Source organism: Schistocerca nitens, chromosome 1, assembly GCF_023898315.1.
Source record: "Schistocerca nitens isolate TAMUIC-IGC-003100 chromosome 1, iqSchNite1.1, whole genome shotgun sequence".
Lineage (NCBI taxonomy): Eukaryota > Metazoa > Arthropoda > Insecta > Orthoptera > Acrididae > Schistocerca > Schistocerca nitens.
In genome coordinates, this window is record NC_064614.1 from 843,184,867 (window position 1) to 843,211,052 (window position 26,186).

The 26,186-nt window shown below is 37.3% G+C and overlaps 1 protein-coding gene across 1 annotated transcript in view; it reads left to right on the plus strand.

Moving 5' to 3' along the window:
* Positions 1-26,186, plus strand: part of LOC126263189 (ubiquitin carboxyl-terminal hydrolase 34) — a 524,696-nt gene that overhangs the window by 250,589 nt on the left and 247,921 nt on the right. The window contains exons 24-27 of the mRNA XM_049960250.1: positions 8,145-8,335; positions 14,002-14,121; positions 17,462-17,722; positions 22,839-22,950. Of these exons, the coding sequence (XP_049816207.1) occupies positions 8,145-8,335; positions 14,002-14,121; positions 17,462-17,722; positions 22,839-22,950 (684 nt within the window). The remainder of the gene's footprint in view (positions 1-8,144; positions 8,336-14,001; positions 14,122-17,461; positions 17,723-22,838; positions 22,951-26,186) is intronic.

Consider the following 26,186-nt stretch of genomic DNA (forward strand, 5'->3'; position numbering starts at 1 on the left):
GTCTTTGTGTGGACCCCCGGTCATTTCGGTATCCCGGGCAATGAACATGTTGGCCGCATGGCCAAACAGGCCACCAGTGAAACAAACCTGGACATTGGCCTCCCGGAGACTGATTTGCGAGCAGTCTTACCCCGCAAAGTTTTCGCTCTATGGGACGCTGAATGGCGCGGTCTGACCACCCCTAACAAACTCTGTGCCATCAAGGAGATGACGACTGTGTGGCAGTCATCCATGCGAGCCAATCGCAAAGACTCAGTTGTCCTTTGTCGGCTCCGCATTGGCCACTCCCGGCTGACGCACAGTTACTTACTGCGCCGGGAGGACCCTCCTCCCTGTCGCTGTGGGGCGGCTTTGACAGTGGCCCACATTTTGTTGGCCTGCCCCCTTTTATCTGTGGTCTGGCAGACATTTGCACTGCCTGATACGCTCCCTGCCCTTTTACATGATGACAGTGCCATGACAGGCTTAGTTTTGCGTTTTATTCGGGCAGGGGGCTTTTTATCATTTGCTCTAAGTGTCTACTTTTATTTAGTATTGAGTCTGGCTTCTGGCCTACAGTTTTTGCCTGAGTTTTTAATATGTTTCTCGGTGGTTGGCTTTTCCTTTTTTTCCCTATGGTCGGCCAACCACCATCACACTCTGTGTGATTTTTATTCGTTTTGTCTAGTCTTTGTCTAAGTTTCCCTTGTTCTGTGTCGTCTGTCATCTATTCTGTTCAACGTTTTTTTATTCTCTGAGGGTGTTTTTAGTATTTGGAAAAAGGGACCAATGACCATGGCAGTCTGGTCCCTTTAATCCCACAAACCAACCAACCGAATTCACACGGAAATTCTCAAAGCACTACAAAGTGTGCAGCACATGTACAGATTTGTCCACCATCTACAGTATACAGATACAGTTGGTGTATCGGTGCATTACCAATTAAGTAGAAACTCCCGAAATTTATTTATACTGGTTGTCATTCAGCTTTTCCATTTTATCTATAACTAAGAAACCATAATGCATGTGATTCCGGCAATCCTCACATATTTTTAATTAGTTCATTTAACGCCATGTCTGTTCATATATGCACTTGGTAAAAATATTTGGAATTTATATTGTCCTGTTTGAATGTGTTAATAAGGTCTGCATTATCCCTTGCCAAATGCTTTGGAATCCATGAGTATGTCTGGCTCAAATAAAATACATTGGCTTTTATGTGACGGCCGAAAGAAAAATAGTTACATGTTGGAACCTGGTTTTCCAGGACAGTGTTGTCAAATATGAGTACATTGTTTGGTTTTACGTTATCATGTGATGGAATATCTTTGCTGTCACTGAATCCATCAGTGTCATGCAAAATTTTCTGTAATAGCTGCTACTTGGGTTAACAGCTTGTGTTAACAGCTTCCTGCTATCAGATGGTCTGACAATCGAAGCATGGTTGTTATCAGGAAGTAGCAAGCCATTCCGCCTGATCTGGATTCTGGTATCATTGCAGGACTAGTTGCTTTCTACAAGACCATTGTGATGAGGGTGCCTCGTCCACTTGGTCATGGTGGCACTGTTTGTTTACATTAGAATGCAGGAATTTTGTAGGAAAATAAGCAATACATGTATAGGGTTTTTTCTCTGACGCTTATATGTAGTTGCGTATATAAATGAACTTAAAAAGAAGATCGTAGTTCAGTGCCCATATCTGGCAGAGTTGATTCATACATTTCCACTTCCAACAATGTACAGCATAGAGTTAAGCTATGGTTTGTTCTGATGGGTGGAGAGCTTGGGGAGCTACATCCAGCAGATTAGTACACAATGCCTCATAGAATTGGTGGATATACAGCTGCCACCTCAGTTGACACTCTAGCACATGCTGTATTGCATGGCCAGCATACATTAAATTCTTTAAATTCTGCCTTTGTAGACTTGTACATTCTCTGTTATTAAATATTTTAACTGCTCCAAGGAAGTCACCTGAAAAGATTGTATGATCACCCAGTATCACTTACAGAGAGTGAATGTTTCCTTGGAACAAGGCTGATATCTGCACTCATACATCACATATTCGACATCATTTGTCCATGCATAATATATTACTGTATGTCAGTACTTAAGGGTTTTTGAATACTATCACCATGTAGAACTTTCTGTTCAATACCATACCACCAGTGACAAGCTTGCTGCACTGGAGTACTGCAATGACTTCATCTCATGTGCAACGAAAGGAATTATTAGTTAAGCATATTTATTTTTTGTCTACGTTCTTACACATCACTATTCGCCATCAGTGCTAATACTTACAGTGCCTCGCAGCAGAAAGTGTTGATATATATCTTGACATCTTTACTCTTTGACAGTTCTCCCCCCCCCCTTTTTTTTAAGGGCTTGCTGAATTCACAGCTGCATCTGTTACCAAGAAGGGATGACATGAGCTTTGTATTGAATAACACACTGTGTGGCTTACAAGCATTCAGTAATATTCCCATCACCTTAGAGTCAAAGCAAAGGATTAACACAATGCACAGTGCACATTGTCTGTTCAGTGTCTCTTTGGCATGTCATCTTAAGTTATCGTAAGTTATCATTATTATTATTACAGCATTGCAAGCTTGCAAGCATAGCACTGTGCATCTAGCATTAGTCATATCTATAATTGAACACACTCTATATTAATGTGTTCATCTGTCATCTTCAGAAAGGCTCTCCCAGGCAGAGACAATTATTACTTGCACACATGCAGACTTGCTGCTGTGTGGTATGTGTGAAACACTGTGTCCAGTTGTGCTGCAGACTATTGTGGCTTTTGTGACATTTAGAACACCTCTATATATCCTGGGCCAGTTGTAGCCGTAATAATAACAAAGCCCTTAAATAACAAAACCCTAAGGGCAATGTTATACATATGTAATAATAATTATAAATGGATGAATACTTACCGATAGGTCTCACCAGTAATTCTAGTAAGGGTCCACACAAGGTAATTCATTGTTATTATTTGTTACTACCACTTCTTGCATAGTGGGAGTTTGGGTAACCATTTGTAAAGGGTATACAATTCCAGCATATGCAACATATGTGTTGGTGGACCCAATCAGGTAACACACATTCTTTCCATTCTGCTGCACTGCAGTTATTTGTTGAACAATATTCCTCTTGTCAGCAGTCATATAATCCATTGTTATCATGTCTTTCCATTCTTTATGCAGAAAGCGGAGAGAACATTTCTCTGATAAGTGTTTAATTTTAAAATTATCTTTGCTCAATGCAAGTGTCTCCTAGATGCACATACAGCAAATGAAGAAATGACCGTGCTAATGCAATCCAATTATTAAAAAAATTGACATTACACACCAGCGTATTATGCATTTTCAAATGCTATATGTATTAAGTTGTTCTTGTGATATAATAAATGCAGGCTTCTCCTGCTCACAGCTTCTGTGCAATATGATGGAGGCAGTAAAATTGCACTGCATTAAAATTAATACCGCGATGAATGGGGGAGGTGGGGTGGAGATGACCTTCACGGGGCAGTGAAATGATGATGTCAGAATTCTATAGCGATGATATCGTGGCCTTGGTGGAATTGTCCGAACACGATGGTGGTAGTATTCCTCGGTTGATCTCAATGTTTTTAGCGAGAACTGACAGTAAACTTCTACTATTACTGTTTTAAGAGGAGTCACATTTTGGATCAATATACTGAACAAACTGCAGCCTCAGTGATACAGTACAACAAAAGACATGACTGTCAATCTCAGTTGATATGGATTTCAGCTGTTATTGACCACTAACTATTCCATTACAAGAGGTGCATTGACCAAAATAATACCCTTCTTTGAACATGCCCTTGATAAACAATTCCATTTTTCTCTTTATACAGCTATAGATACCGCTTCTCATAGCTGTGTTTCCCACATATGTCACAAACTCTTCATATGTGGTTTTTGATGACTTGACATCTAATATGCCATGCAGTACTTGCTGCAAAAGAAATGTGGACTTGATTAAGAGCAGAGTGGAAAGTAATTGCTAAAATTAATGCATTAACTGATTATAAGTCATTGATTTTGCTTTATTAGTTAAACTTTGCTATGTAATTGAACACTTCCCTCAAAGAAAGTTATGTATGAAAATGTCATCATTCATATCCTGTAAAAGTACATTGTGTAAAAAAATATAATTTTCTCTTACAATGGCAAAAATAATAAAAAGTCTACAATAATGATTGAAGCAGAAGAAATGAATTAAAATTTGTGCCGCAGCTGGGACTCGAACCCAGGTCTAATGAAAAGTATTAACAGGATATATTATCAGATGTACTGAAATAATACAGTGTCTTTCTTTAATTAACCTCCACAAAAAAGTAGTTATGTATACAACAACAAACAAAAACAAAGACAAAATTTAGTAGAGGAAATATAAATTGAACTGTTCACTCAGAAGCTAAATTCCCTGTATTGTACATCATTGTGCACATATCCAACAAGTCCCTCCTTTTGTCTGCCAGTCGAGGAAATCTCTTTTACAACAAAGAATTTAGGATTGACAGAGGACATCGAAAAAGCTCAAAGAAAGGCAGTTCTTTTTGTATTATTTCTAAATGGGGGAGAGTTTATCTCAGATGTGATGAGTGAGTTTTGGTGGCAATCATTACAACAAAGGCATTTTTCATTGCAGTGAGGTCTCTTCACAAATTTTTTCTCTTCAACATTCTCCTCCAAGTGTGAAAATATTTTGTTGGCCGCATCCACATAGGGAGAAGAGATCATACTAATGAAATAAGAGAAATCATAGCTTGCACAGAAAGATTTGTGTTAATTTCTCCCATACGCCGTTAGAGAGCAGAACGGTAGAGAAATAATGTGTAAGTGATTTGATAAACCCTCTGCCGGGCACATAAGTGTGAATTGCAGGGTACTCATGTAAATGTAGATGTAGGAAACCTCGTAACGGGTATAGGGGTGTTAATCTTCTCTTTTGTTTTTAGCAGAGAATGATTTATCCAAGGGTGAATGACATTATGACTAAAACACACACAGACTTAATTTGGATCATATGCATTTGATGTTCGACCTTGTAACTATTTCAAGTTTGGATTACACTTTTTAATTCCTTCAAGAACATTGACATCATCAGTGTCATTCTGGCTCGTTTCCTTTATGATGAAAGATGTACGTAAATGAGCTTCCAGTATTACATACATTCATTCATGATTTTTGTTACCCTTCTTTTCTTCCCAGTTAGTGGAAAAGTATGGTCCCAGGGCAGAAAACCAGATGTTCTGAAACAATAAACTTTCTCTCCGCTATTGGTAAAGTATCCTGTCAAAATGTTGTGGTGTGCAAAAGTGTCATTTCCCCATTGACACTTATATTTACAATATAATGATGTACAACTTGACTAGAAGAAGGGACTGGTTGGTAGGACATGTTCCGAGGCGTCAAGGGATCACCAATTTAGTATTGGAGGGTAAAAGTCGTAGAGGGTGACAAAGAGATGAATACATTAAGCAGATTCCGAAGGATGTAGGTTGCAGTAGGTATTTGGAGATGAAGAAGCTTGCACAGGATAGAGTACCATGGTGAGCTGTATCAAACCAATCACTGGACTGAAGACCACAGCAGCAATGAGGTACAGTGCTCTTGTACTTGCCACTTTCAGTGTTTAAACAGTTTGAATGACTTTTTGGTAGACAACTCCTCCTCCTCTGTATATTGTCATCTTAACAGGGACTATTAGACCACCTTAAATAAAAATTTCTGTTAGATTTCACTTTTGACAGTCAAGATTAGGAATTTTGTGTATGTAAATTTGTTAAAAGTGCATAACGGTGTTTCATTCTGACAGTGTATTGATTCTGCAAATATTAGCAGCTCCACTTTCTGAGATGTATGCACATGTATTGACAGTCTCTTGAAAAATGATCAGGAAAGTGAATGTTAAAATCGAATGTTCTATGTTTTTTATGTTGTACTTTCTGAGATGTTCCACACCCACAAAATGCCTCTCACTTTTGGGTCTATGGAACAAAAACTGAATGTAATCCAATCTAGTCTTTGATGCAGTCCTTTCAGGCACATCTTTATCAGCTGTGGAAATATAAGATTTTCCACTGTTCCTCACACATTTATTGACGCTCTGCTTCCAGTTTGATTGATCTGTTTTCTTTTCTGTGCTTTTATTTAACAATACAATATCCTTTGGAGTGAAACTTACATCAGCCACATGTGCTGTTTTCATTGATATACAATGTTCTTCCTGGATGGTTAACTTTACATCTACAAATAGTTCCACTTGTTAATGGAAAAAAATACATCCATTAGTAGCATGTCTCACGTGATGTATCACTTTAGTCCACCGAAAACTCAATATTTCCAAGAATGTGATGTGCAAACTTCTTTGAGAGAGGTCTTCAATTGCACTGTTATATGTTTATGATGCGTCAGTGTGGTGTTTTTCCCCTTTTTTTTTCTCTTTTTGCTGTTTATTGTTTGAGGTGTTCTTGTCTGAATGATGAATGAAACCGAAAGGTTCGCAGTGCCACCGGTCAGTTTCATTGACTTATAAATTATAGTGTTCTGTGCATAACCTGAGTCTCATCACCTGGCATACTGTATTCCAAAATTCAGTATGAATTATAATTATTGCCATTCAGCTTGTACATAGTTTCAATAGATTAAGATGATCAACTCTTTGGTTAAGAAGAATACTTGAAATTTCGGAAAAAATATGCATACTGCTCTTGAAGAAATGTCCTCAAAGCAAAGGACTTAACTTGTTTCCTACAGCCATAAGGCAAGAAATTAAGAATCACATTGAACTGAAAATAAAATTTAATGAAATACACTTCTTTTTACCCATTATTGCTACAGATTCAAGAGTGGAATACTCATCTTAAGAGCACATAATTGATTGTGTTTGAATTAAATTCTTCTTCATTTGTGATTTTGACACACAGATTACTCTTAATCTTTTCAGCTACCTGTAACTGTTGTTTGTATATTCATGTAAACACTACACAAGCAATAGTAGATAAACAGCTGTTACTTTGGGAATAGCTACTTTCCTTCCTCCTTCATATGTTTATTCCTAGGCGATGTAAACACAAATATAATGAAGCAGTTCACTTATAGACAATTGTTAATAAACCCTGTAGAGTTATTTTTTACCATCCACTTCTCTTATCAACATAGTCACCTCTTGGTATCTCACACTGAAATAAATTGTTGAGAAGTAGAATAATGTGCACCTAATATGAGAGAATGTAAGTGTTCATTAAGCTCAAATGTTTATTACTGTGGATAACCCCTATATATATTGGAAACAAGATCAGACACCATTTGTGGCTGACTTCTGCTTATGCTTAGCAAGATCAATAGAGATTCAGGATAGGGAATACTACAAATAAAATCATATTACAAAACCGGATTGAAAATTGTACTCAGCTACTGCAAGCAGTCAATTGATTCCACACCTGAAGAAGTGGATTGCTTCACAGAAATCATTTACCATTGTGAACAAATTAAGTGCTAGGTTTAGTTTATTACTTTATTTTAAGAAATACAGCTGGATGCACAGTTTAGTTTGTTGTCGCTGCAGCATCTAGTTTGCTGTCGATGTTGTAATGATGTACTGACTGAACACTCGAATGTGTATTAAGCTTATTGAAGGTAATGTGAAAGTGCAAACAAAAATTCATAAAATAGCAGCTGCTTGCTGTATTTTTAAAAATAATATAATCCACAGCCAGTAAACAACCAGTAAAATGGGTAAATTATTGCAGTTTAATCTATTTATTTGCATGTGCCATTAATTGTAGTATTGACCACTCATTAATATCAGTGAGTTTTATGTTTGTAATAAATTTTCTCAATGAAAAAAAAGTGGTGACTTTCTTACCACAGTCATGATTGTCTTAGCACCACAATATTATCTTTATTACATACTTGTGTGCAACAAATACTGTCTTCCTCGATGACAGATGGCTGTTTGCAGCAATGTAAATCAAATATAGGTAGTGCAGAAATTACCACCAAATAAAGCACAGAGTGGAATACATTGGGCGTGATATCCCTTACAGTCATCTGGTGAAAGTATTGTCATTTTGTGTTACTGTGTATGTGCAGGAACAACTCAGATTCTGAAGAAAGGTTTTTTTTTTACAGGCGTCTTACAGCAGGAGGGCAGTGAGTGGCAGCAGGATTGTTTAGCTTGTCTGTTGAAACTGCTCTGCCACCTAGGAGTCCAGACTGATGATTCTGATTTCCTGCATGATATTGGTAGCATACGTAACAAACGTGCTCGCCGTTTTCACAAGCTTAACAGTGATAAATCATCTCTTCCAAAACTGAATGATGTAAGTATATTCATGAACTTTATTTGTTTATCCTATGGCAACAACAGCAGACATTGACAGGTATATAAGGTTTAATTTTACATGTATATCTAGTTAAGTATTTACATATAGATTAGTTTCACTTTTTGGCACAAATTTTATACACATTTTTAAATTGTGAAAATTACTAAATTAATATTACTGACTACTTTAACTGATATAATTGCAAGTTAAAAAAAAGGACAGATACATTTAATCTTGGTTCAGTATCTAATGTTGAAGCCAACTAACAGCAGAGGGAGTAGCATTAATGAAGTCACTATATGGTCCAGAATACTTCCTCTGAGGGCAGTCTCTAAAAATATGTTGAACAGTTTGTTCTTGGGCCGTACAATCACAGGCTGGAGAATCTTGGTGTCCCCACTTGTGCATCATAGTGTTGCACCTGGTGTGGCCAGTTCTTATTCTCTTCAGCCTTGTCCACTCGCTTCTCTGCAGATGAAATCCTGGTAGGCTGGCAGTTGGGTCTTGGACACCTTGATGTGCTGTTGTTGCAGCATTCCACCTCCTGTGCCACTCTTCTTTAATCTCAAACTTCTCGTCGCTCCTTCCATTATGCCACAGTGGATTGTGAGATTTTAAGTGGTCTGGGAGAGGGTTATTTAAGACTGTGTGAATTGAGAGGTCTTGTGGGTAGTCGGGATTGTGTAGTTTCCTCCATTTTCGATTGGTTGCTTCTTGGCATCATAATTCAGGTGGTGAGGTGTTGCTGATGGTGTGCAGCCAGGGGATCAGGGTGGATTTTAATGTGCCTGCAATAATCCTCATTGACTCATGCTTGTGTATGTCCAGCTTCCTCGTGTGGGCACTATGTTACCACACTGGAGCACAGTATTCGGCACCTGGGTACACCAGCATAAGTACTGTAGTACTTAGATTCGATGCATTGGCACCCCATGTTGTACTAGCTAGTTTCATATGATGTTGATTTGGGTCTTTAGTTTTTGGCTTGTTTTTTCCTAGTGTTTTCTATACATCAGAGACCAGTCTAGTGTGACGCCAAGGTATTTAGGCTGGAAATTATTTCTAACCTTTTGTTGGCAGAAGCGCACATTCAACTGCTGGTTTACAATACTGTTGTTTAGATGGAATGTGCAGACTTCTGTCTTTGCTGCATTTGGCTGGAGTCATGCTTTGTAGTATGTGTTGAGAGTTTCTAAGTCTCTAGATAACATAGCTTCTACTTCCTCAAGTCTGCTGGTTTGCATGGCTGTGGCGAGGTCGTCGACATAGTAAAACTTTTCAGTAGCAGTGTTTGGCATGTCACTGGTGTACAGATTGAAAAGTAAAGGTGCTAGGACGGACCCTTGGGGGAGCCCATTTTTTAAGGTAAATGACTTGCCTCTGTTTTTGTCCAACACTAACCTTGAAATAATGGTTGGTTAACATTTTTCCCACAAGTGTCATCAGTTTCTTACTTGAGACATACTTTTTTTAACTTCAGCAGGAGTCCATGTAGCCCCGCAGTATCATATGCTGCTGACTGATCAACAAAGGCCACTGATGTCTTTAGTTTATTTTGGAATCCAGCCTCAATATACGATGTCAAGGCTAGGACCTACTCACAGCAGCTCCACTTGCTTTGAACCCAGCCTGATATGTTGGGGTTATGTTGTTTATTATTCCTTGTATTCTGTTATGGATGCATTGTTCCAGTAGTTTGAAGCACATGCTCAGCAGTGCAATTGGCCAGTAACGTGGTGTGTCATGTACTGGCTTTCCAGATTTCAGTATTGCTAGTGTGTGTGTGATCTCAAACTGTTGAGGCACCCTTCTGGTCTTGAGTATATCATTGTAGAACCTCTCCAGCCAAGTTCTTCCATGTTCCCTTTGTGTTTATAAATTCAGGGAATATTCCATCCAGTCCTGAGGCTTTTATCATTTTCAATGTTTTGATGGCCTTATTTATATCTCTTTCAATAAAGGGTTCTGATAGTGCGGTGTGATCATGGAGGTGCCTATTGACTTCATTCAGTTCGTTCTTTACTTTTTCTTTCATGATTGTGTCTACAGGGATCTTCTCAACTCTTGATTTTATGTGTAGTGCCAGTTCTGATGGCGTTATCTTCGGTTGTTGATTGCAGACGTTGTTTTCTTAATAATCCCTATGCCTATCTGCTTGAATGAGTGAAATTTAAACTAGATGTCAGGTCTATCCATTTCTGCTTTCTTGCTTCATTTGGCTGTTCTAGTATTATATTACTAGTATCAGGGTTTTCAGTTTTTCGGTATTCTGCATACAAGTTTTCTATTGTGTCGCCCCAGCAAGGGATGTGTTGTTTCCTTAGCCCTCGCGATATATTACGTTTGGCTGCACCAATTGTGACTCCCATGAATCTTTCGTAGTTTTCTGCTTTTGGGGCTACGCAGTGTAGGTTGCTGTCAACTTCCCGTGTAAGCTGATCCCAGTTAGCTTTCTTGAAATTCCATCTTGGCTTGTTAATGGAATTTATTAGGGGTTTCTCCAGTCCTGTTTTGATTATTGTCGGGTGGTGTTGGCTTCTTGGGAAGCTCTTTAGGACTTCCCTTCCACGACTCGAGGAGTGTGTTTTCATTGGTGGAGAGGAAAAGTGAGTCAGGATTAGAGTCAGTGTGCCACCTAGTGGAGTGAAAGGTTTTTGGTTCTTTGGCGTTGTAGATGAGATAGAGTTTTTCTCCTTCTACCCATTTCACTGATATTTCCCCATTTATGTGACTGTTTGTATAACCCCAGGTTTGTGTGGTGGCTGTTGAAATCGTGATCTTATCATTATGCACAACCGCCACATTAAAGAGGCAATGAAAAGCACCAGTTTGCTTCTGTTCTACAATATTAGAATAATATAATAATAATAATAATAATAATAATAATAATTAGAATAGTTCTACAATATCAGAATAAGTATGAAGTTTCCTACAGTCACCAAAAAAATATGTTGAACTTGGTGATACAGTAAGTATTTCAGTTAACAATGAAGACAACATTTGTTTCTAAAGCAAATTATTTACATTTCGACATAGTCTCATTTTAATGAGATACACTTCCGAGTCCTCGGGAATAGATATACTTCCCAAACCTCGACCATTTCCTTAACCCCTCTGAAAAATAGAAATTGTCAAGTTCTCTAAAATAGACCTCTGTCTGAACAATGGCCATTTTATTTGGGCAGAATTTTTCACTTATGAGACATATCTTCAAGTTTGGGAACAAGAAGAAATCCCAGGTAGCCATGTTGGACAAATATGGGGGATGCAGCAACAATTCATACAGTCCTGTGGTCACAGTTCCAGGTGACTGGGCTGTTATGTTATAATCCCTTTGTTGTCAAATGGAACAGTGTTTCCTTCAGTTTCTTGATAATGCTGTCCAATATCTCACATTAATATTGTACAGTGATTATTGTCCTTTTATTGTAAAGATTTTATGAATATGACACCATTCGCATGATCCCTGTGAATTTTCTGGTAAATGGGACTGTCCCCAAAACAACTTATTGTTTTGATTGTTGCTTGGTTTCTCAGGTATAGTGATGAATCCAGGTCTCATCTGTGGTGACAGGCCAATGCATAAAGTCATTTTGATCATGCCTAAATTGCTCCAAACACAACTTCAAAGCCAAAAGCCACATTCACTTGTCCACATCAACAATCTCAGGACTCTTCTTCACCAGATTCTCATGTAAGATTTTTCATTGAAACACCATTGGCATCTGCTACATCACACATCGTTGTTTGACCATGTGTAAATCTGTTGGACTAAAATTCAGCTATTTATTTTACTTATTTTATGTTTACCATTAGATATTCGTTTAATTTTTTGTCATAAGAAACCCAAAACCATGTTCTGAAATAGTGCTTTGTTTCTCAACTAGACAGTGTCACAAGTTCCTCCAAAAAATCGTAACACAACACACACACAAATGTCACACTAACAAATGTAAATCCACCTGATGATGGAGGTTAAAACCTTTGAAATGCGCCATGGAGATAACAGTAAACTTGTTTCATTTAATATCAACTACTGACATTTATAGTGAAGGATCTCCATAAACAACATCCTGTTTCACTTTTATCTCATTACACATTTTCCCACCCAAAAGGAAATATGAGTCGCTGAAGAGTTCTACATATTTTCCATCTCAGTGATAACCACACAACACAACATACTTAAATGGCTACCAAATCCAAAATATTCTATGAAGCAGTGTAACTTTGGTTTTATCTTCCACTAACTGATGGTGGCCCACAATGGTAACACCAAATCACATAAGAAAAAACATCCATCTTCAAGCACAGGTACTTGTTGAATTACCTGCTGCTGCTGTTTGATATTATTCATGTACTGCACTTTCAGTCACATATTTTTGAATGCTCTTTTGTTGGTCTATATTACTACATGAATGTTGTGGAACCCGTGGCACAGTACCAGACCCTTTTGCAGGTTGCCTATGTAATGGCTTCCAGGAACAACAAAAAAGTAAATTATCAATATTTCAGTTAATTATTGGCAAATTTAAAAGTTTAAATGCTGTCATAATGTACTCATTAACAGGTATAATCTTACATTAAAAGTTTAATACAGCAAGTATTGCAATTAGAAACTGAGTGTTTGTCTCGGGGCAGCATATCTGACTGTATGCAAAATGCCCAGACTTCAGTCATTCAGTATTTGAGAATGAGAGAACTTAGGGACTTTCAACAAACTTTACTCATAATTTCAAACCTTTTTGAAATTTTTTCTCAACTCCCCCACACCATGAAATGATGAAAGAAAAAAAGTTTATCACTTACTACATTTCTGTTGTTCATGCAGTAAACTGACAGGCAAGCCATTTTAATTTATTACTTTTCTACTGCTTACTCCATTCACGACACACTTGGCATGTGGTATCTACATACATCGATTAATGTACCTGCAAAATTATATTATTGTATGACATATAGTTTAGGAATTATGACATCATAAACATTGAGATGCATGAAGAACTAGCTTTTGCTTGAAATGAAGTGCGAATTAACCAGTTTACATTCATCCAGTGTTTCCTAATGAAAGCATGCAATGACTTCCAAAAAGCTTTAAACATAATTTCAAATTGTTTCTAAATTTTGTCCCACTTTACACACTTAATGAAAAATATTTAATATGTTAACTCATTTTTAAACTAATCAGATGTTTGAAACTGTTTTGTACATGGGTGTTCGATTTTTTAAAGAATCGGGTTTATTGGTAGAAACTAGTGTGGTGGCTGATCTGAAGAGCTTACCATCAGCTCTTGTGTAACATTTTGTGTTAATGAATACTGTCAAATAATCTTGAGGAAAGTTGAACTGCAGGATATAAAAATCTCCAGAATTTTTTTATAGAAACCATTAAACAACAAATAGTTTGTGAACTTTATCAGTCAAGATATTTGACAGATCGTAAATCATAGTATGTTGTAAAACTGTCATTATTTAATTCATAAATTTATATCTCTGTCACTGGTTCTTATTAATTTTATTGACTTGCGAAGTTTACAAACTATCTCTGCATTATGTTTGAATGTGCCTTATAAAATAATGAATGAATGACAGACAGTGACAGCTGTTACAGAATTCTTTTCGGAGTGTATTTCAGTTGCCTATAGATTTGTTATTTTTGTCACTAGGACATGCTACAGATGATGGATATCGACACAGTTATACCAAGGTTAACAAGTATTCTCTATGAGGCATCTCTTCCTCGTGATCCAAACCATTATAAGACTGGCTTTTGGGGTCGAGCACAGGTTTGTTGCACACACATTTTATACAGTAATAAATATTTTAACTTATTCCTCTTAAAATTAGACATTTGAGCATGGATCCCACTATTTAGAACATAAATTAGTCAGTTTGTAAAAAGTGAATATTATAATTTAAAAATTCTATTGGTAGGTAGTCTCTTCAACTCTTCTCTCTCCTCTTTCTTATGTAAGATAACAATACTTTCCAGAATATTTATCACCACTCTGTGAATAATTTTATTGATGGAGATGTGTGTTCATTTTACTTAAAATATGCAGGTAGTTTATAATTAACTGATATTGGAGATTTATGTATATGTAATGACCTTAGACTGTCACTGGTTTGCATTGGACATGCTGCACCAAATATTTTTCCCTAAGAATGACGAAGTTGTTCATATGATGTATTGGGATACCCAAATATTCAGACCCAATAATCTTGTAAACTATCTGTCTTCACTGGTAGTATGGTACTTTCTCCACATACCAAGTGTTGCCTGAAAAATGGAGTACTTTCAGGCAAAGTACCACTTGTTATTCATTAGGCCATGGATTATACAAATGCAATGCTTTCAGGATTTACTAATTTTGCAGCAGAGTAGATTTATTGATGAAATTGGCAGTCAGTCCACATTTTAAATGAGTTGTGTCACTTAATGGTCAGAATGCTCTTCCAGTAGCATTCCTTAACATTATGTTCCTTCAACCTGATATAAATAAAAGATATTTTAGCTGGAAAACTGTTCCCCTGTTGCCTAGAAATGTTTTTGGCAGATTTGATCTGTTGTTTCTCAAGAAATTGCAAAGCAAAAATTTCCTGCTTTGCTGTATATTCTGATTATTCTATGTTCATGGCCTACCCTGTCACATGTGAACAGCACATCTGTTATAAAGAAGCTGGATGCAGACATGCCTAAATCACAAGCCATTCTGGTGGGTATGTATTTGTGTAACAGAAAGTAACCTCAACAGTGCCTGTATACATTTCATGTCTCATAAAATGAAAGAATTTTTTAAAATTTTACATCTGTACTGTTTATAGCATTGAAGATATTAAGACTTTAATCTGGTAAGGGAAAGGAAAGTTCTGACTAGAATATAAATAATTGAATTAGTGAAGCTTACTACTGACCATATAACCGAGGCATTGACGGTCGCTAATCTTATAAACAAAACTGAAAATGTAGTTCTCTGCAGTGTCGATACATTGTAGCTGGTCAAGACAGTGTATTGTGCATTTCTTTGTGTAGTCTTCATTAGTTCTCTCTGAAGGACGACATTGTCCAAAAGCTTAGCAACGTTTTCAGTCTGATTTATGTGAATATTGTCTGCTTAATGTATTGACTATGGTGAGTAGTTAGCTTTACTTCTGTCATTATTTGTAAATCCTTAAGCTGATAATTTCCATTCCATGTTCAACCCGTTGGTAGTTGTTAAATGATCACAGAAGAATGTTGAGTCTTTAGAATTACTCTTGCACTGGAACAATTTATCAAATCTTCATAAACATTTTAGCAGTTGCTACAAGTAAGTTAGTATTAATTCAGTATCCTCATTGAGACCAACTTATACTTTTCTACACTTTGAAAAAATTACAACTCTGAGCTCTACACCACAGTCATTACACTAGCACAAAGTCTTCTTTTTACTAATTTATTACAGAGTATTGCACACCATTTTGTAGGTCTATTCTTCTTATTTATGTTGTGTTGGGAATCCTCTAAACAAAATACTTCATTGTGAACGCTTCAGATATAGGTCTTTTAAAAGATTTTCCACATCACGTTGAAGCTACAGTTTTCCAATTTGTTTCAAACTGTTTTGCAATCAGAAGCAACACGAAAGTTAAATGAATTTCTCCGTTTGTCTTCTCATCTGAAAAGCAATAAATGCATTGTGCTTTGAAGTAACCACAAATTTCTGGAAAAATTAGAGTGTAAAGAAGCAGTTAGGGTTGGATTCTGGATGACATGCACTGATATTTGCAGGAAAAACTGTTGAGTTTGTCTGCACTAACACCCTTCAAATTATGGACCTTGAAAATTATTCTATATTATTCAATTGTTAAACACAGTCACCAGTATAATGATTACCTTCATGCATATCCTAAAAGAAATACTCAAATGCTTCTTCCACAGAGTTCACTGACCTCTTTTGTAATTTCACATTCTCCTGCACGTGGTGACCAAAAACCACATAAGAGCTTCCTACTTGTACCCATTCTCACACTCTTACTTTTTGCTGAGTTTCACTGTTGTAGCAAAATTGATTCTTGTTTCTTCCTCTGGGATTTTTTTTATTTTTTATGTTTCTTTGGGTATGTCATTTTTGCTGATGTGTCATGTATACAAAGGCTTTTTTTACTGATGGACTCAGTAAGAATAGAAATCTAAGCTTACACAAAGTACTAGGGTGTGCAATTTCATCTTTGGCAGCTTCATTCAGAAAGCAATACATAACCTTTGGTTTCTTCCAAATTAGTACATTTTCGACAAAGATGCTCATGATTCATATCTCTACATTCACCTGGTGATATAGTGTCTACAAACATCAGCAGTAGAATACTCACTCGTATCAGAGAAGTTGTAGGTAGCATGTAGCGTTCTGATCGCTGCCCATACTGATTCTTGGGATGTACAGGTACATATATGCTCCCCAGGTTCAAAGGTTGATGGAAAAATAATGAAAATCTGTGGTTGGTTACAAGCCTGAAATGCCCTCAATGAGTGCAGAGACGCTGTTTGGATCCATAGTAAATTCGGTAATGTTTGCTTGATTTGGGACTGAGTTCATAGACAGTTTTTGCTACTGTCCATTTATATCTGATTAAATTAAACTAAATACAACAGTGTTATTTAATGTTTAACATTTTAAATCATATATTTAATTAATTTTATTTTCAAATGTAATTTAGTGTGGGAAAAAACACAATTTTATGGGTGTCATGCAGCATGTTTTATTTTCAGTTTGGTTAATTGGACTTGTTAGAAATTTACTTATGTTTTGTAAATGTCATCATACTTCTCATATACAATACGTAATCAAGGGCAAATTTTGATCAGCCATTTCAGAAAATATGACCTTTTGTGCAGTGTTTTCAGCGTTTTTATTTCATGTTATATTATCTAGTACTTTTTCCAGATCCCAAGTCATATAAAAGATAAAGATGTGCTTTCATTTTATTTTTCTGCCTCTTACAGCTGATTTACATCACTTTCACTCTTTTTTTAATCAAGTGTTCAATGTGACAACTCTGGCTCATTTTCTTATATTGTTTTTATTTCAACTGCAGACCAACTTTTCAAGACTATAGCACTCTTACAGTTTTCTATATTATGCTCAGGTTGTACATTATGCTATGGCATTGTTAGTGGCTTGGGCACATACAACTGTTGGAGTACGTCAAGCAGTGATGGCAGCATCTGATTTCTCACAATGGTTGCAAAGACTAGTGCTTGAAGATCCAGAACCTGCTGTGAGACGAGAGGCTTGCACTGCACTGTACCGCCTGTGCCTTGGTGATGCTGCATTCACTGCGCAGATGCTTAGTCACCTTATGGAGCAACTTCCTGTGGCAGAAAGTATGAGACCACAGAGATTAGAGGTAAAGGATTCTACCAAATAAATAAAGTTCACCATGACTTTTATCCACGTTTTGTTCAGGAATACTCAGTAGGTGCCAGTCTTATAAAACACACAAATGTACATGGTGTTTTTGTTACATAATGTAGGAGTTGATACCTGTACACCACTGTGATAAACAGTAAAATCTTTTGGGAGCATATGCTGATGATGTAACAGTGAAGTACTGTGTCTCAGACACACTCCTAAGTACATGTTCCAATTTGTGGCTGCCAACCTACTGCTTAAGAAAAGCTCTAATTCTTTATCATGACTATCTCAGTGGCCCCAAATACTAGCATGAAATTATGTACAAAAACTGCTCTGCAAATTGCTGTCCATGGGTAACCATACAGTGTATCACTTCAGTGTGTGTGTGGAGCACTTGAGTCAGTGTATGAGATTTCTCATACTGTATTTCATGGACTGGAAGGCATTACAGACTATAACATGCCCCTTAATTTTAAGCAATTTTTTTTTAAAACATTGTTACATTTTTATTTTCAGATAGCAAAGCCACACTAAAAAAAATTCTTAGTTTATTAAACCGAACTGACCTTTAAAATCTCTGAAAATCATCTTCTGAACTTCTCCTCCTCCTCTTCATTGTCGTCATTGTTCTCTTCATATTTCAGATCATCCTCACTGATGTCGGGAGCATTACTTATGTCACACTTTTAAAAAGATTTAACAATAATGTCTTCTCTCACTAGAGTGTGGCTGCTTTATCCACTGATTCCCTTGTTTGATTGTAGGTCGTTTTAAAGCTCCCTTTGGTGTGAATTCATGTTGGGTTTCATCCATCATCCATCTGTTCCATTCCTTCATACAGGCTTTAAATCGTGTATGTAATACGTGAACACCAACACTTGACAGTATTTCAGAAGGTTTTGGCATTGTTTTGCACTTGGGAACGGTCATTCAATTAAGTTTAGTACCATCCGCACAATATGAAATGTGAAAGGACAACAATGTACTGCATTTTTTCATGTCCACTTGTTTTTATGGTTACAGGTTTTGCACTTTTTGTGGCAACATTTCTGTTACTCGATGGACAGCGCCAAATAAGCTGACACATTGATGACTTAAAAAGTGTACTCATCCCAAACATGGATTGTTCATGGAGTGTACTCTGAGGGACTGTTATATGGGCTGTTTGCAGTGTAAATAAATGATGTAGTAAATAATGTTGGAAGCTCTTTGAGTCTGTTCATGGTATTGATGTCTGTAGGAAGGCTGTTTGCCAGCAGACTGTAGTGAAATGCGGGAACACCTGCAGAAGAGAGACAGTTGGTGATAGATTGAGTGGCAGTTAACATTGAACATAAATAAATAACACCCAATGTTTGTGAATAGGTGAAGAGATCCATTAACGTTACGAACACTGCTGATGATCAATTACTGGATACAGTAACATCCTCAATATAACTTGGAGTAACTGTCCAGAGCGAGCTAGAGTGGAATAATGACTTGAAACTAGCTGTTGGGGAGAAGCAGATAGCAGTCTTTCATTGAAAGAACCATAAAGAAATGTAATTCACAGAAGTAGTAGTGTTCAATACAACCAGTCTACTGATTCTAGATCAAGGATGGCCAATAACTCTGTACACGTGCTTTGCACATGTGAGAATCTCACATGACTACACAGTTCCCCCACCACCGTGCCATGCTGTTTGAATGGGAAGATGGGGTAACTGTGAAAGAGCTGCATTAAATGGCAGTGTAATTGTGCAAGGAATACTGACTGGATTGCATGTGACTTCATTTCTTATCTATATTTCTCAACCACATAAATTGTAAAGAAAGGATTTCAGATTCAACGGATTCTGCCATGGAATATCTTCGACTAGTCAGTATAAATAGCTTCAGTAATGTGAATATGACCCTCACACCAGTAGAAGTAATGTCTACAGTATAATCCTTAAAATAAAAAAAATCTAGTGTTCATGATAAAACATCAACAAAATTAAAGAGCTTACTTCTGAGTGTAAAAACATATTAAGTTATCTGTGTAAGTAGTCATTCATCTGCGGAAGATTTCCTGAATGGTTGAAATATCCTGAAATTAAATATTTGTGTAAGAAAAGAGATAAAGAAATACCATTGAATTTCCATCCAGTTTCACTTTTTCCAGCATTCTCAAACATTTCAGAAAAGGTAATAAACATTCAAGTTCTTAATAAATAATATGTTGTACAAGTAAAAATTTGGATTTCTAAAGGGTTCTGATATTGAGGAGTTTATCTACACAACTGAGAGAAAGTATTTACTTCATTAGGCAATGAATTACATGCTACTGGTATATTCTGTGACCTGTCAAAGGCATTTGACTGTGTGAATCACAATATCCTATTAAATAAATAAGAATATTACGGTGTAACAGGAAATGCTGCAGTTTGGCACATTTTCTATATTTCTGGCAGAAAATAAAGGACGTCATTGTGAAAGGGAAATGTATTAAGCTATCAGGCATCATCCGACTGTGAACTAATAACATGTGGTAACCCACAAGTTCTCATGTTAGGACCCATTCTTTTCCATGTATATGTCAATGACCTTTAATCTATAACATTACCAGATGCCAAGTTTGTTTTCTTTGCTGATGAAATAAATATTGCAATAAACAGCAAATCAAGGACAGTCTTAGAAATATCAGTTAATGAAAATTTAATGGACAGTAATAAATGGCTCCTAGTCAGTTCTTCATCACTATGCTTCGAACGTGAACGTTGTCATTGATAGGTGATAGAAAATTTAAAAAAGCTAGCATATTAGGCCTGCTTTCATTTCATAATGTCTTATCGATATACAAGGTGATTTTTACGATTGTCATTAATATTCTAGTTTTGAAATGCAAAAGGGGGGGGGGGGGGAGAAATGCTGCTCAGAATGACACAAGGGGGAAACACTATTTGGGGGAGGGGGGGGGAGATGAAAATTTTCCCACTAGATGTCTCTGTAAGCCTCATAACATAAATGAGTTTGGCTATTAGAAATGACATATGAATCACTGTATGATGGCTATGGTGTGAGTTGCACATTAAACCAAGTATACTGTGCAGTGTGCATAACTGCATAAGTTTTGCATTCAACTGTTATGACTATTAGGTGGGTAAGTACATCCACCTTGGCAAGCTTGTACTGCATTGGATGGGAGAAATGGGTTTTTAACTGTCCTGAGGCCAAAACAACAAAAAAAGCAACAGTGAAATTGATTTTTAATTGTCGTGAGACTGGTGTACGACACATTCAATTTGCCATCAACAGTTTCCTGCCACAAGTTAAACAGAGAAACAGCATATTCCACAACACATCAGTGGGTCTCAGAGGCCACATTCAGAATGTGTTGCGCAATGCGTGCCTTCAATTCATCTACATTTATAATTGGATCACTGAAGACAGCATCTTTCAGATAACCCCACTGCCAGAAGTCACATGGATTGGAGTTTTATTTGTATGGCCAAGCTGTAGGGAAATGATAGCTGATAATTTCCAAAATGTTTCAGCAGCAGCTGCTTCACTGGGTGTGCCCGCAGCTCGTGGTCTAGTGGCTAGCATGGCTGCCTCTGGATCTCAGGGTCCCAGGTTCGATTCCTGGCTGCTTTGCGGACTTTCTCCGTCTGGGGACTGGGTGTTTGTGTTGTCCTCATCATCTCATCATCATTCGAGGTGTGGCTAGACTGGAAGTGGAAAGATTGGGAACCTGTATGGGCACTGACGACCACGATGTTGAGCGCCCCACAAACCAATGTATCATCTTCACAGGGAGCCATCTTTCATGAAAACAACCCAACCATGCATCCACTGTGTTGAAGGGTTGGAATGACATTGATATGGAAAGGACAGTTGTAGTATTTACCAGTGACCATACATGCAACAGGACTTGCAAGACCCATCTTGGAAAGTATGCCCTAAGATAAACAATGTCATCAATCTGCACCACACAGTTACCTTTGCAGAATGAAGATATACCGGTTGATGTGTGAGTGGATTTTCCGTTGCCCATGTTCATGATTTTTGTGTACGGACATGTCTTTGGATATGCAGGTGGGATCCATCTATTCATAGAATGTTCGATGGCCATTCGTTGTAGAGCAAACGTTTGGATTACTTGGAGGTCAGCCTTGAAGCAGTCCCTGAACATGAGTAATTTTGTATGGACAGCAATGCAGGATGTTTTGTTGGATTTTCTGCACTGTACTCACAGGCATTTCCTGAGTTTGGGCAGTTTCCCAAGCACTGCATGTTTTGCAAATTACCGCTCAACCCCTCATGCAATCCTGTGGCCACATCTTTTGTGAGATGGATCAATTGTTTCCCTCCCCCTGCCACACTGTCCTTCAGAAATAACTTCTCTTTTAGAATTTCATAATCATTTTTTCCAGACCCTCAGCAGGCGTCAGGCGAATGCCTTTTTTTAATCCTTCGAGTGTCCAAAACTTCTGCACAGCTACTGGCGCACAATCACCATCCTCCTAAAACAACTTTACCACTGGCACATGATCCTGCATTGAGACAGTCATGCCAAGCATCTCAAACACAAACTGAGTAACAGCCTATATCCCATGTCTTTTATTTCGCAAATTTGCAACTTAAATTGCTTTGTAGTTCCCCCCCTCCTTTTTCCAGTGTGATAATGTGTGATAAAAATAATAGCTGACACACACACACACACACACACACACACACACACACACACACACACACACACACACCGAGGAGTGTTTCTCCTTGAGTTGAGCAACATCTCCTGAGAGATTTAGTAGAACTTCGGAACTTTTTTGAAGCTTATTCCAGTTAATTATGAAACATTTACCGAGTCTCTTCAAATTCAGTCTTTTGCGGTGTGTTTCTATCAGCCTGCTGAAGTTCACCTTGCCCCCCTCTTTCTTTTTCCCCTGTATGATAAAGATACAACCATGTTTTTGATTTCAGTATATTGCATTGATTCTGATTATTTCTATTTTGAATGCAGGTAAGAATACTTTCCTCTGTCAGATATAAATTTTTTCTCAGGAGGACTATTTTTATGTGAGGAAAGTATATATTGTTCAGGATCTTCATAGTACATAAAATACCTCCTCTTACTTTTGTTTTAGACAATTCAGCATGTGACAGAGGAAGGGAAAGAACCGTATGGGCCAGCCTGTCGTGATTACTTCTGGTTATTGTGTCGCCTTGTAGACAGTCTTAGTGATGATATCATAAAAGGTAGGTGAGAATAAAGCTAGTTTACTCCTCAAATTCTACTGTTAACGTGCTTTCGCATTTAAATCTAGGTTGCATTTCATTTTTGCTGCAAATAAATAACAAAATTTTAAGTTTGTTCTGAAAGATGCTTTTGTTAATGTAAATATAATTATTCAAGGCAAATGTCCTTTGTCTGGTATCTTATTGTTTTTTCAAACTGATTGAGCTGGTCTCTCACTTACAGAGAGAAAAAACAATGCCTCACTTACAGAGAGAAAAAACAATGCTTCAAAACATAAAACAGAATGCCTTCTTGATATTTGGATGAAGTGCTTTATAGAAAGTGGATAGCCAGATGAGAAATTAAACTTTACTCCTCTTGAATAAGCCAATGGCCTTGCCGCAGTGGTAACACTGGTTCCCATAAGATAACCGACATTAAGTGCTGTCTGGCCTGGGTAGCACTTGGATGGGTCACTGTCTAGATCTGCCAAGCGCTGTCAGCAAGTGGGGTGCGCTCAGCCCTTGTGAGGCCAGTTGAGGAGCTAATTGATGGAGAAGTAGCAGCTCCGGTCATGAAAAGTGACAACAGCCAGGAGAGTGGCGTGCTTACCACCTCTGTATCTGCATCTGGTGATGCCTAAGGGCTGAGGATGACACAGTGGCTAGTCGGTACCGCTGGGCCATGAAGGTCTGTTTGAACTGTATTTGTGTGTGCGTTTTATGTTCCTCTTGAATAACCACCTGACTCTCTTAAGATGCAGGATGATGGCTGGAAGTAACAACAAACTGGATCACATCTCACTGCTGTCTCCATCTTGATATGCTTGACCTTTATTATTATTTATTTTATGGCCTTCATTGGACCACTGTATTAAAAAATACAAGGTTATAAACAAGTTGTTACACAGGGATAAAATTTGCCTCAACAATAACTTAATATGATATTTAAGTAATATAATTATTAGCGTTTATTCTTATATGAAAGGTGTTTTGCTCTTCTGTCTGCCCAATATTTCTTCATTCTTTCAGATATTTTCTTTCTTTTTTCATTTGAGACCACTCTTCCTGTACTCCTTTTATTGATTTTCATTTGCAGTCTGGTTTGCGGGTCTTGCAGTATTCTGGTTTTCTCTGTCTTGTTTTTTAGGTCATCTACTGTAATTTGGAGTTTTTTTATATCTTCCTTAATTTCTGTGATCCATTTAATGTCGCTCTTGCTATTCCACAATTTTTGTATTATTTTTTTACTAATTCTGTTTTCTGGAGTTCTCATCAGATGTCCAAAGAATGAGATGCGTTTCTTCCTGATTGTGCTCATGACTGGTTCTATTTTCTTATATACTGTTTCATTTGATGCTATTCTCCAATGTCCATTTATTTTATACTGTTTATTTATACATGTCCTAATTATTCTTCTTTCTATTTTTAGTATTCTGTCAATTTCTGCTGTATTAGTTGTTTTGAAGATAGTTTCAGCTGCATACGTTATTTCTGGTTGTGTAACTGTTTTATAGTGTTTTAATTTTGCATCTATAGATAGGCTTTTTTTGTTGTATGTAGTTTTGGCAATGTAATTTGCGTAGTTCAGTTTTTTTATTCTATTCTGCCATGATGGCTTCTCATTTAGATTGTATGTTATTATTTTGCCTAAATATTTAAATTTATTGACAATTTTGATTTCCTGTTCTCCTATTGTAATTTTGTTTGCAAGTGGTGGATCAGTTAGCATAATCTCCGTTTTTTCGAATGATATTCTAAGGCCTACTTTCTCTGCTATTTCTTGTAGTGATTTCACTTGTTGCCTGGCTTCTTGAACGGTGTTGGCTAGGAGAGCAAGATCATCAGCGAATCCCAAGCAGTTTAAGCTAATATCATCTTTTGCACTTCCAATTCTTATCATCTTTGGATTGTCCTTTTACCATTCTCTCATTATGTATTCCAGTGCACAGTTGAACAGTAATGGTGATAGGCAGTCACCTGTTTTTATGAGGAATGGTTCCGAAATTTCTCCTCTAAACTTCACTTTTGATTTGGTGTTGGTTAGAGTGAGTTGTATTATTTTAATTAGTTTTGGATGGAGTCCTAGATTTCTTAAAATTTTTAATACTGAAGGTCTGTGGAGACAGTCATATGCCTTGTTAAAATCTACAAATGTTATTGCCAGAGGTTTGTTCCGTTTCTCGTAGTATGCCATAATCAATTTTAAACTAATTATCTGCTCTGCACAGCTTCTCCATGGTCTGAAACCTCCCTGATATTCCCCTAACTCCTGTTCTAATTGCTCCTTGATTCTTTCATATAGGATCTTGGATAGAATTTTGTATGTGCAATCTAGGAGAGAGATTCCTCCGTAGTTGTCTGGGTTGCTTTTAACTCCCTTTTTGTGTAGTGGGTGGATGATAGCTGTGGTCCAATGTTCGGGGAATCGTTCTGTTACCCAAATTTTTGTTAGAGCCATGTGTAAGGAGGTTTTGACTGTGTCACTTGCATATTTCCACATTTCAACAAAAACCTGATCTTCTCCACATGCCTTATAATTTTTTTGTTCTTTAAGAATTTTTTCTACTTCTTGGAAAGTTGGGGTATGCTTGACCTTACTGAGATTCAGTTAACAAATAATAGAGATAAGGGCAAATTTGTTCTGAAAGTCTGATCAATAGCCCATTTTCTACCTGATATGAACATACATGAAGGCCATTGTAAATCATTGTAATTGCCCCCCTCCCCCTTTCTAAACTTTACCCCCTTTCTAAATCCACCCCTCTCCTCTCCTTTCCCACTACCAGCCAGCAGCCGCTAGCCAAGACAGAGCAACAACAGGAAAGTAACCAATTTTGTGACATTTTACAAGTTCCTAACCAGGAGCAAATTATATAGTTTCACCTACGTGCTATAGTAGTTTAGTTTCTGAATTTCTACGTGTTAATTTCATTTTTACTAGACAGAGTTCTCACATTTTTGTTTGTGTTGAGCGAAGATTTTGTGTCATTGCAAGTTTCTAATCTGGGATGAATTATTTGGTCTCACCTATGTGCTGTGATTGTTTAGTTTTTGAATCTCTGCATGTTAATCTAATTTATTAGTTACAGTTCTTGCCTTCTTGTCAGTGTCTGCAGTAGAGTTTCGTAGCACTTGTCGATAGTCCTTTGTTTGTCAGTGTAGTGTAGTTTTCCATGGTTTTTAGTATGGGTAGGGACTGTGATTGCCATGTGCGGATGCAAGCCCAGTCGCTTCCCTCTCTGCTCCAGGCTGTA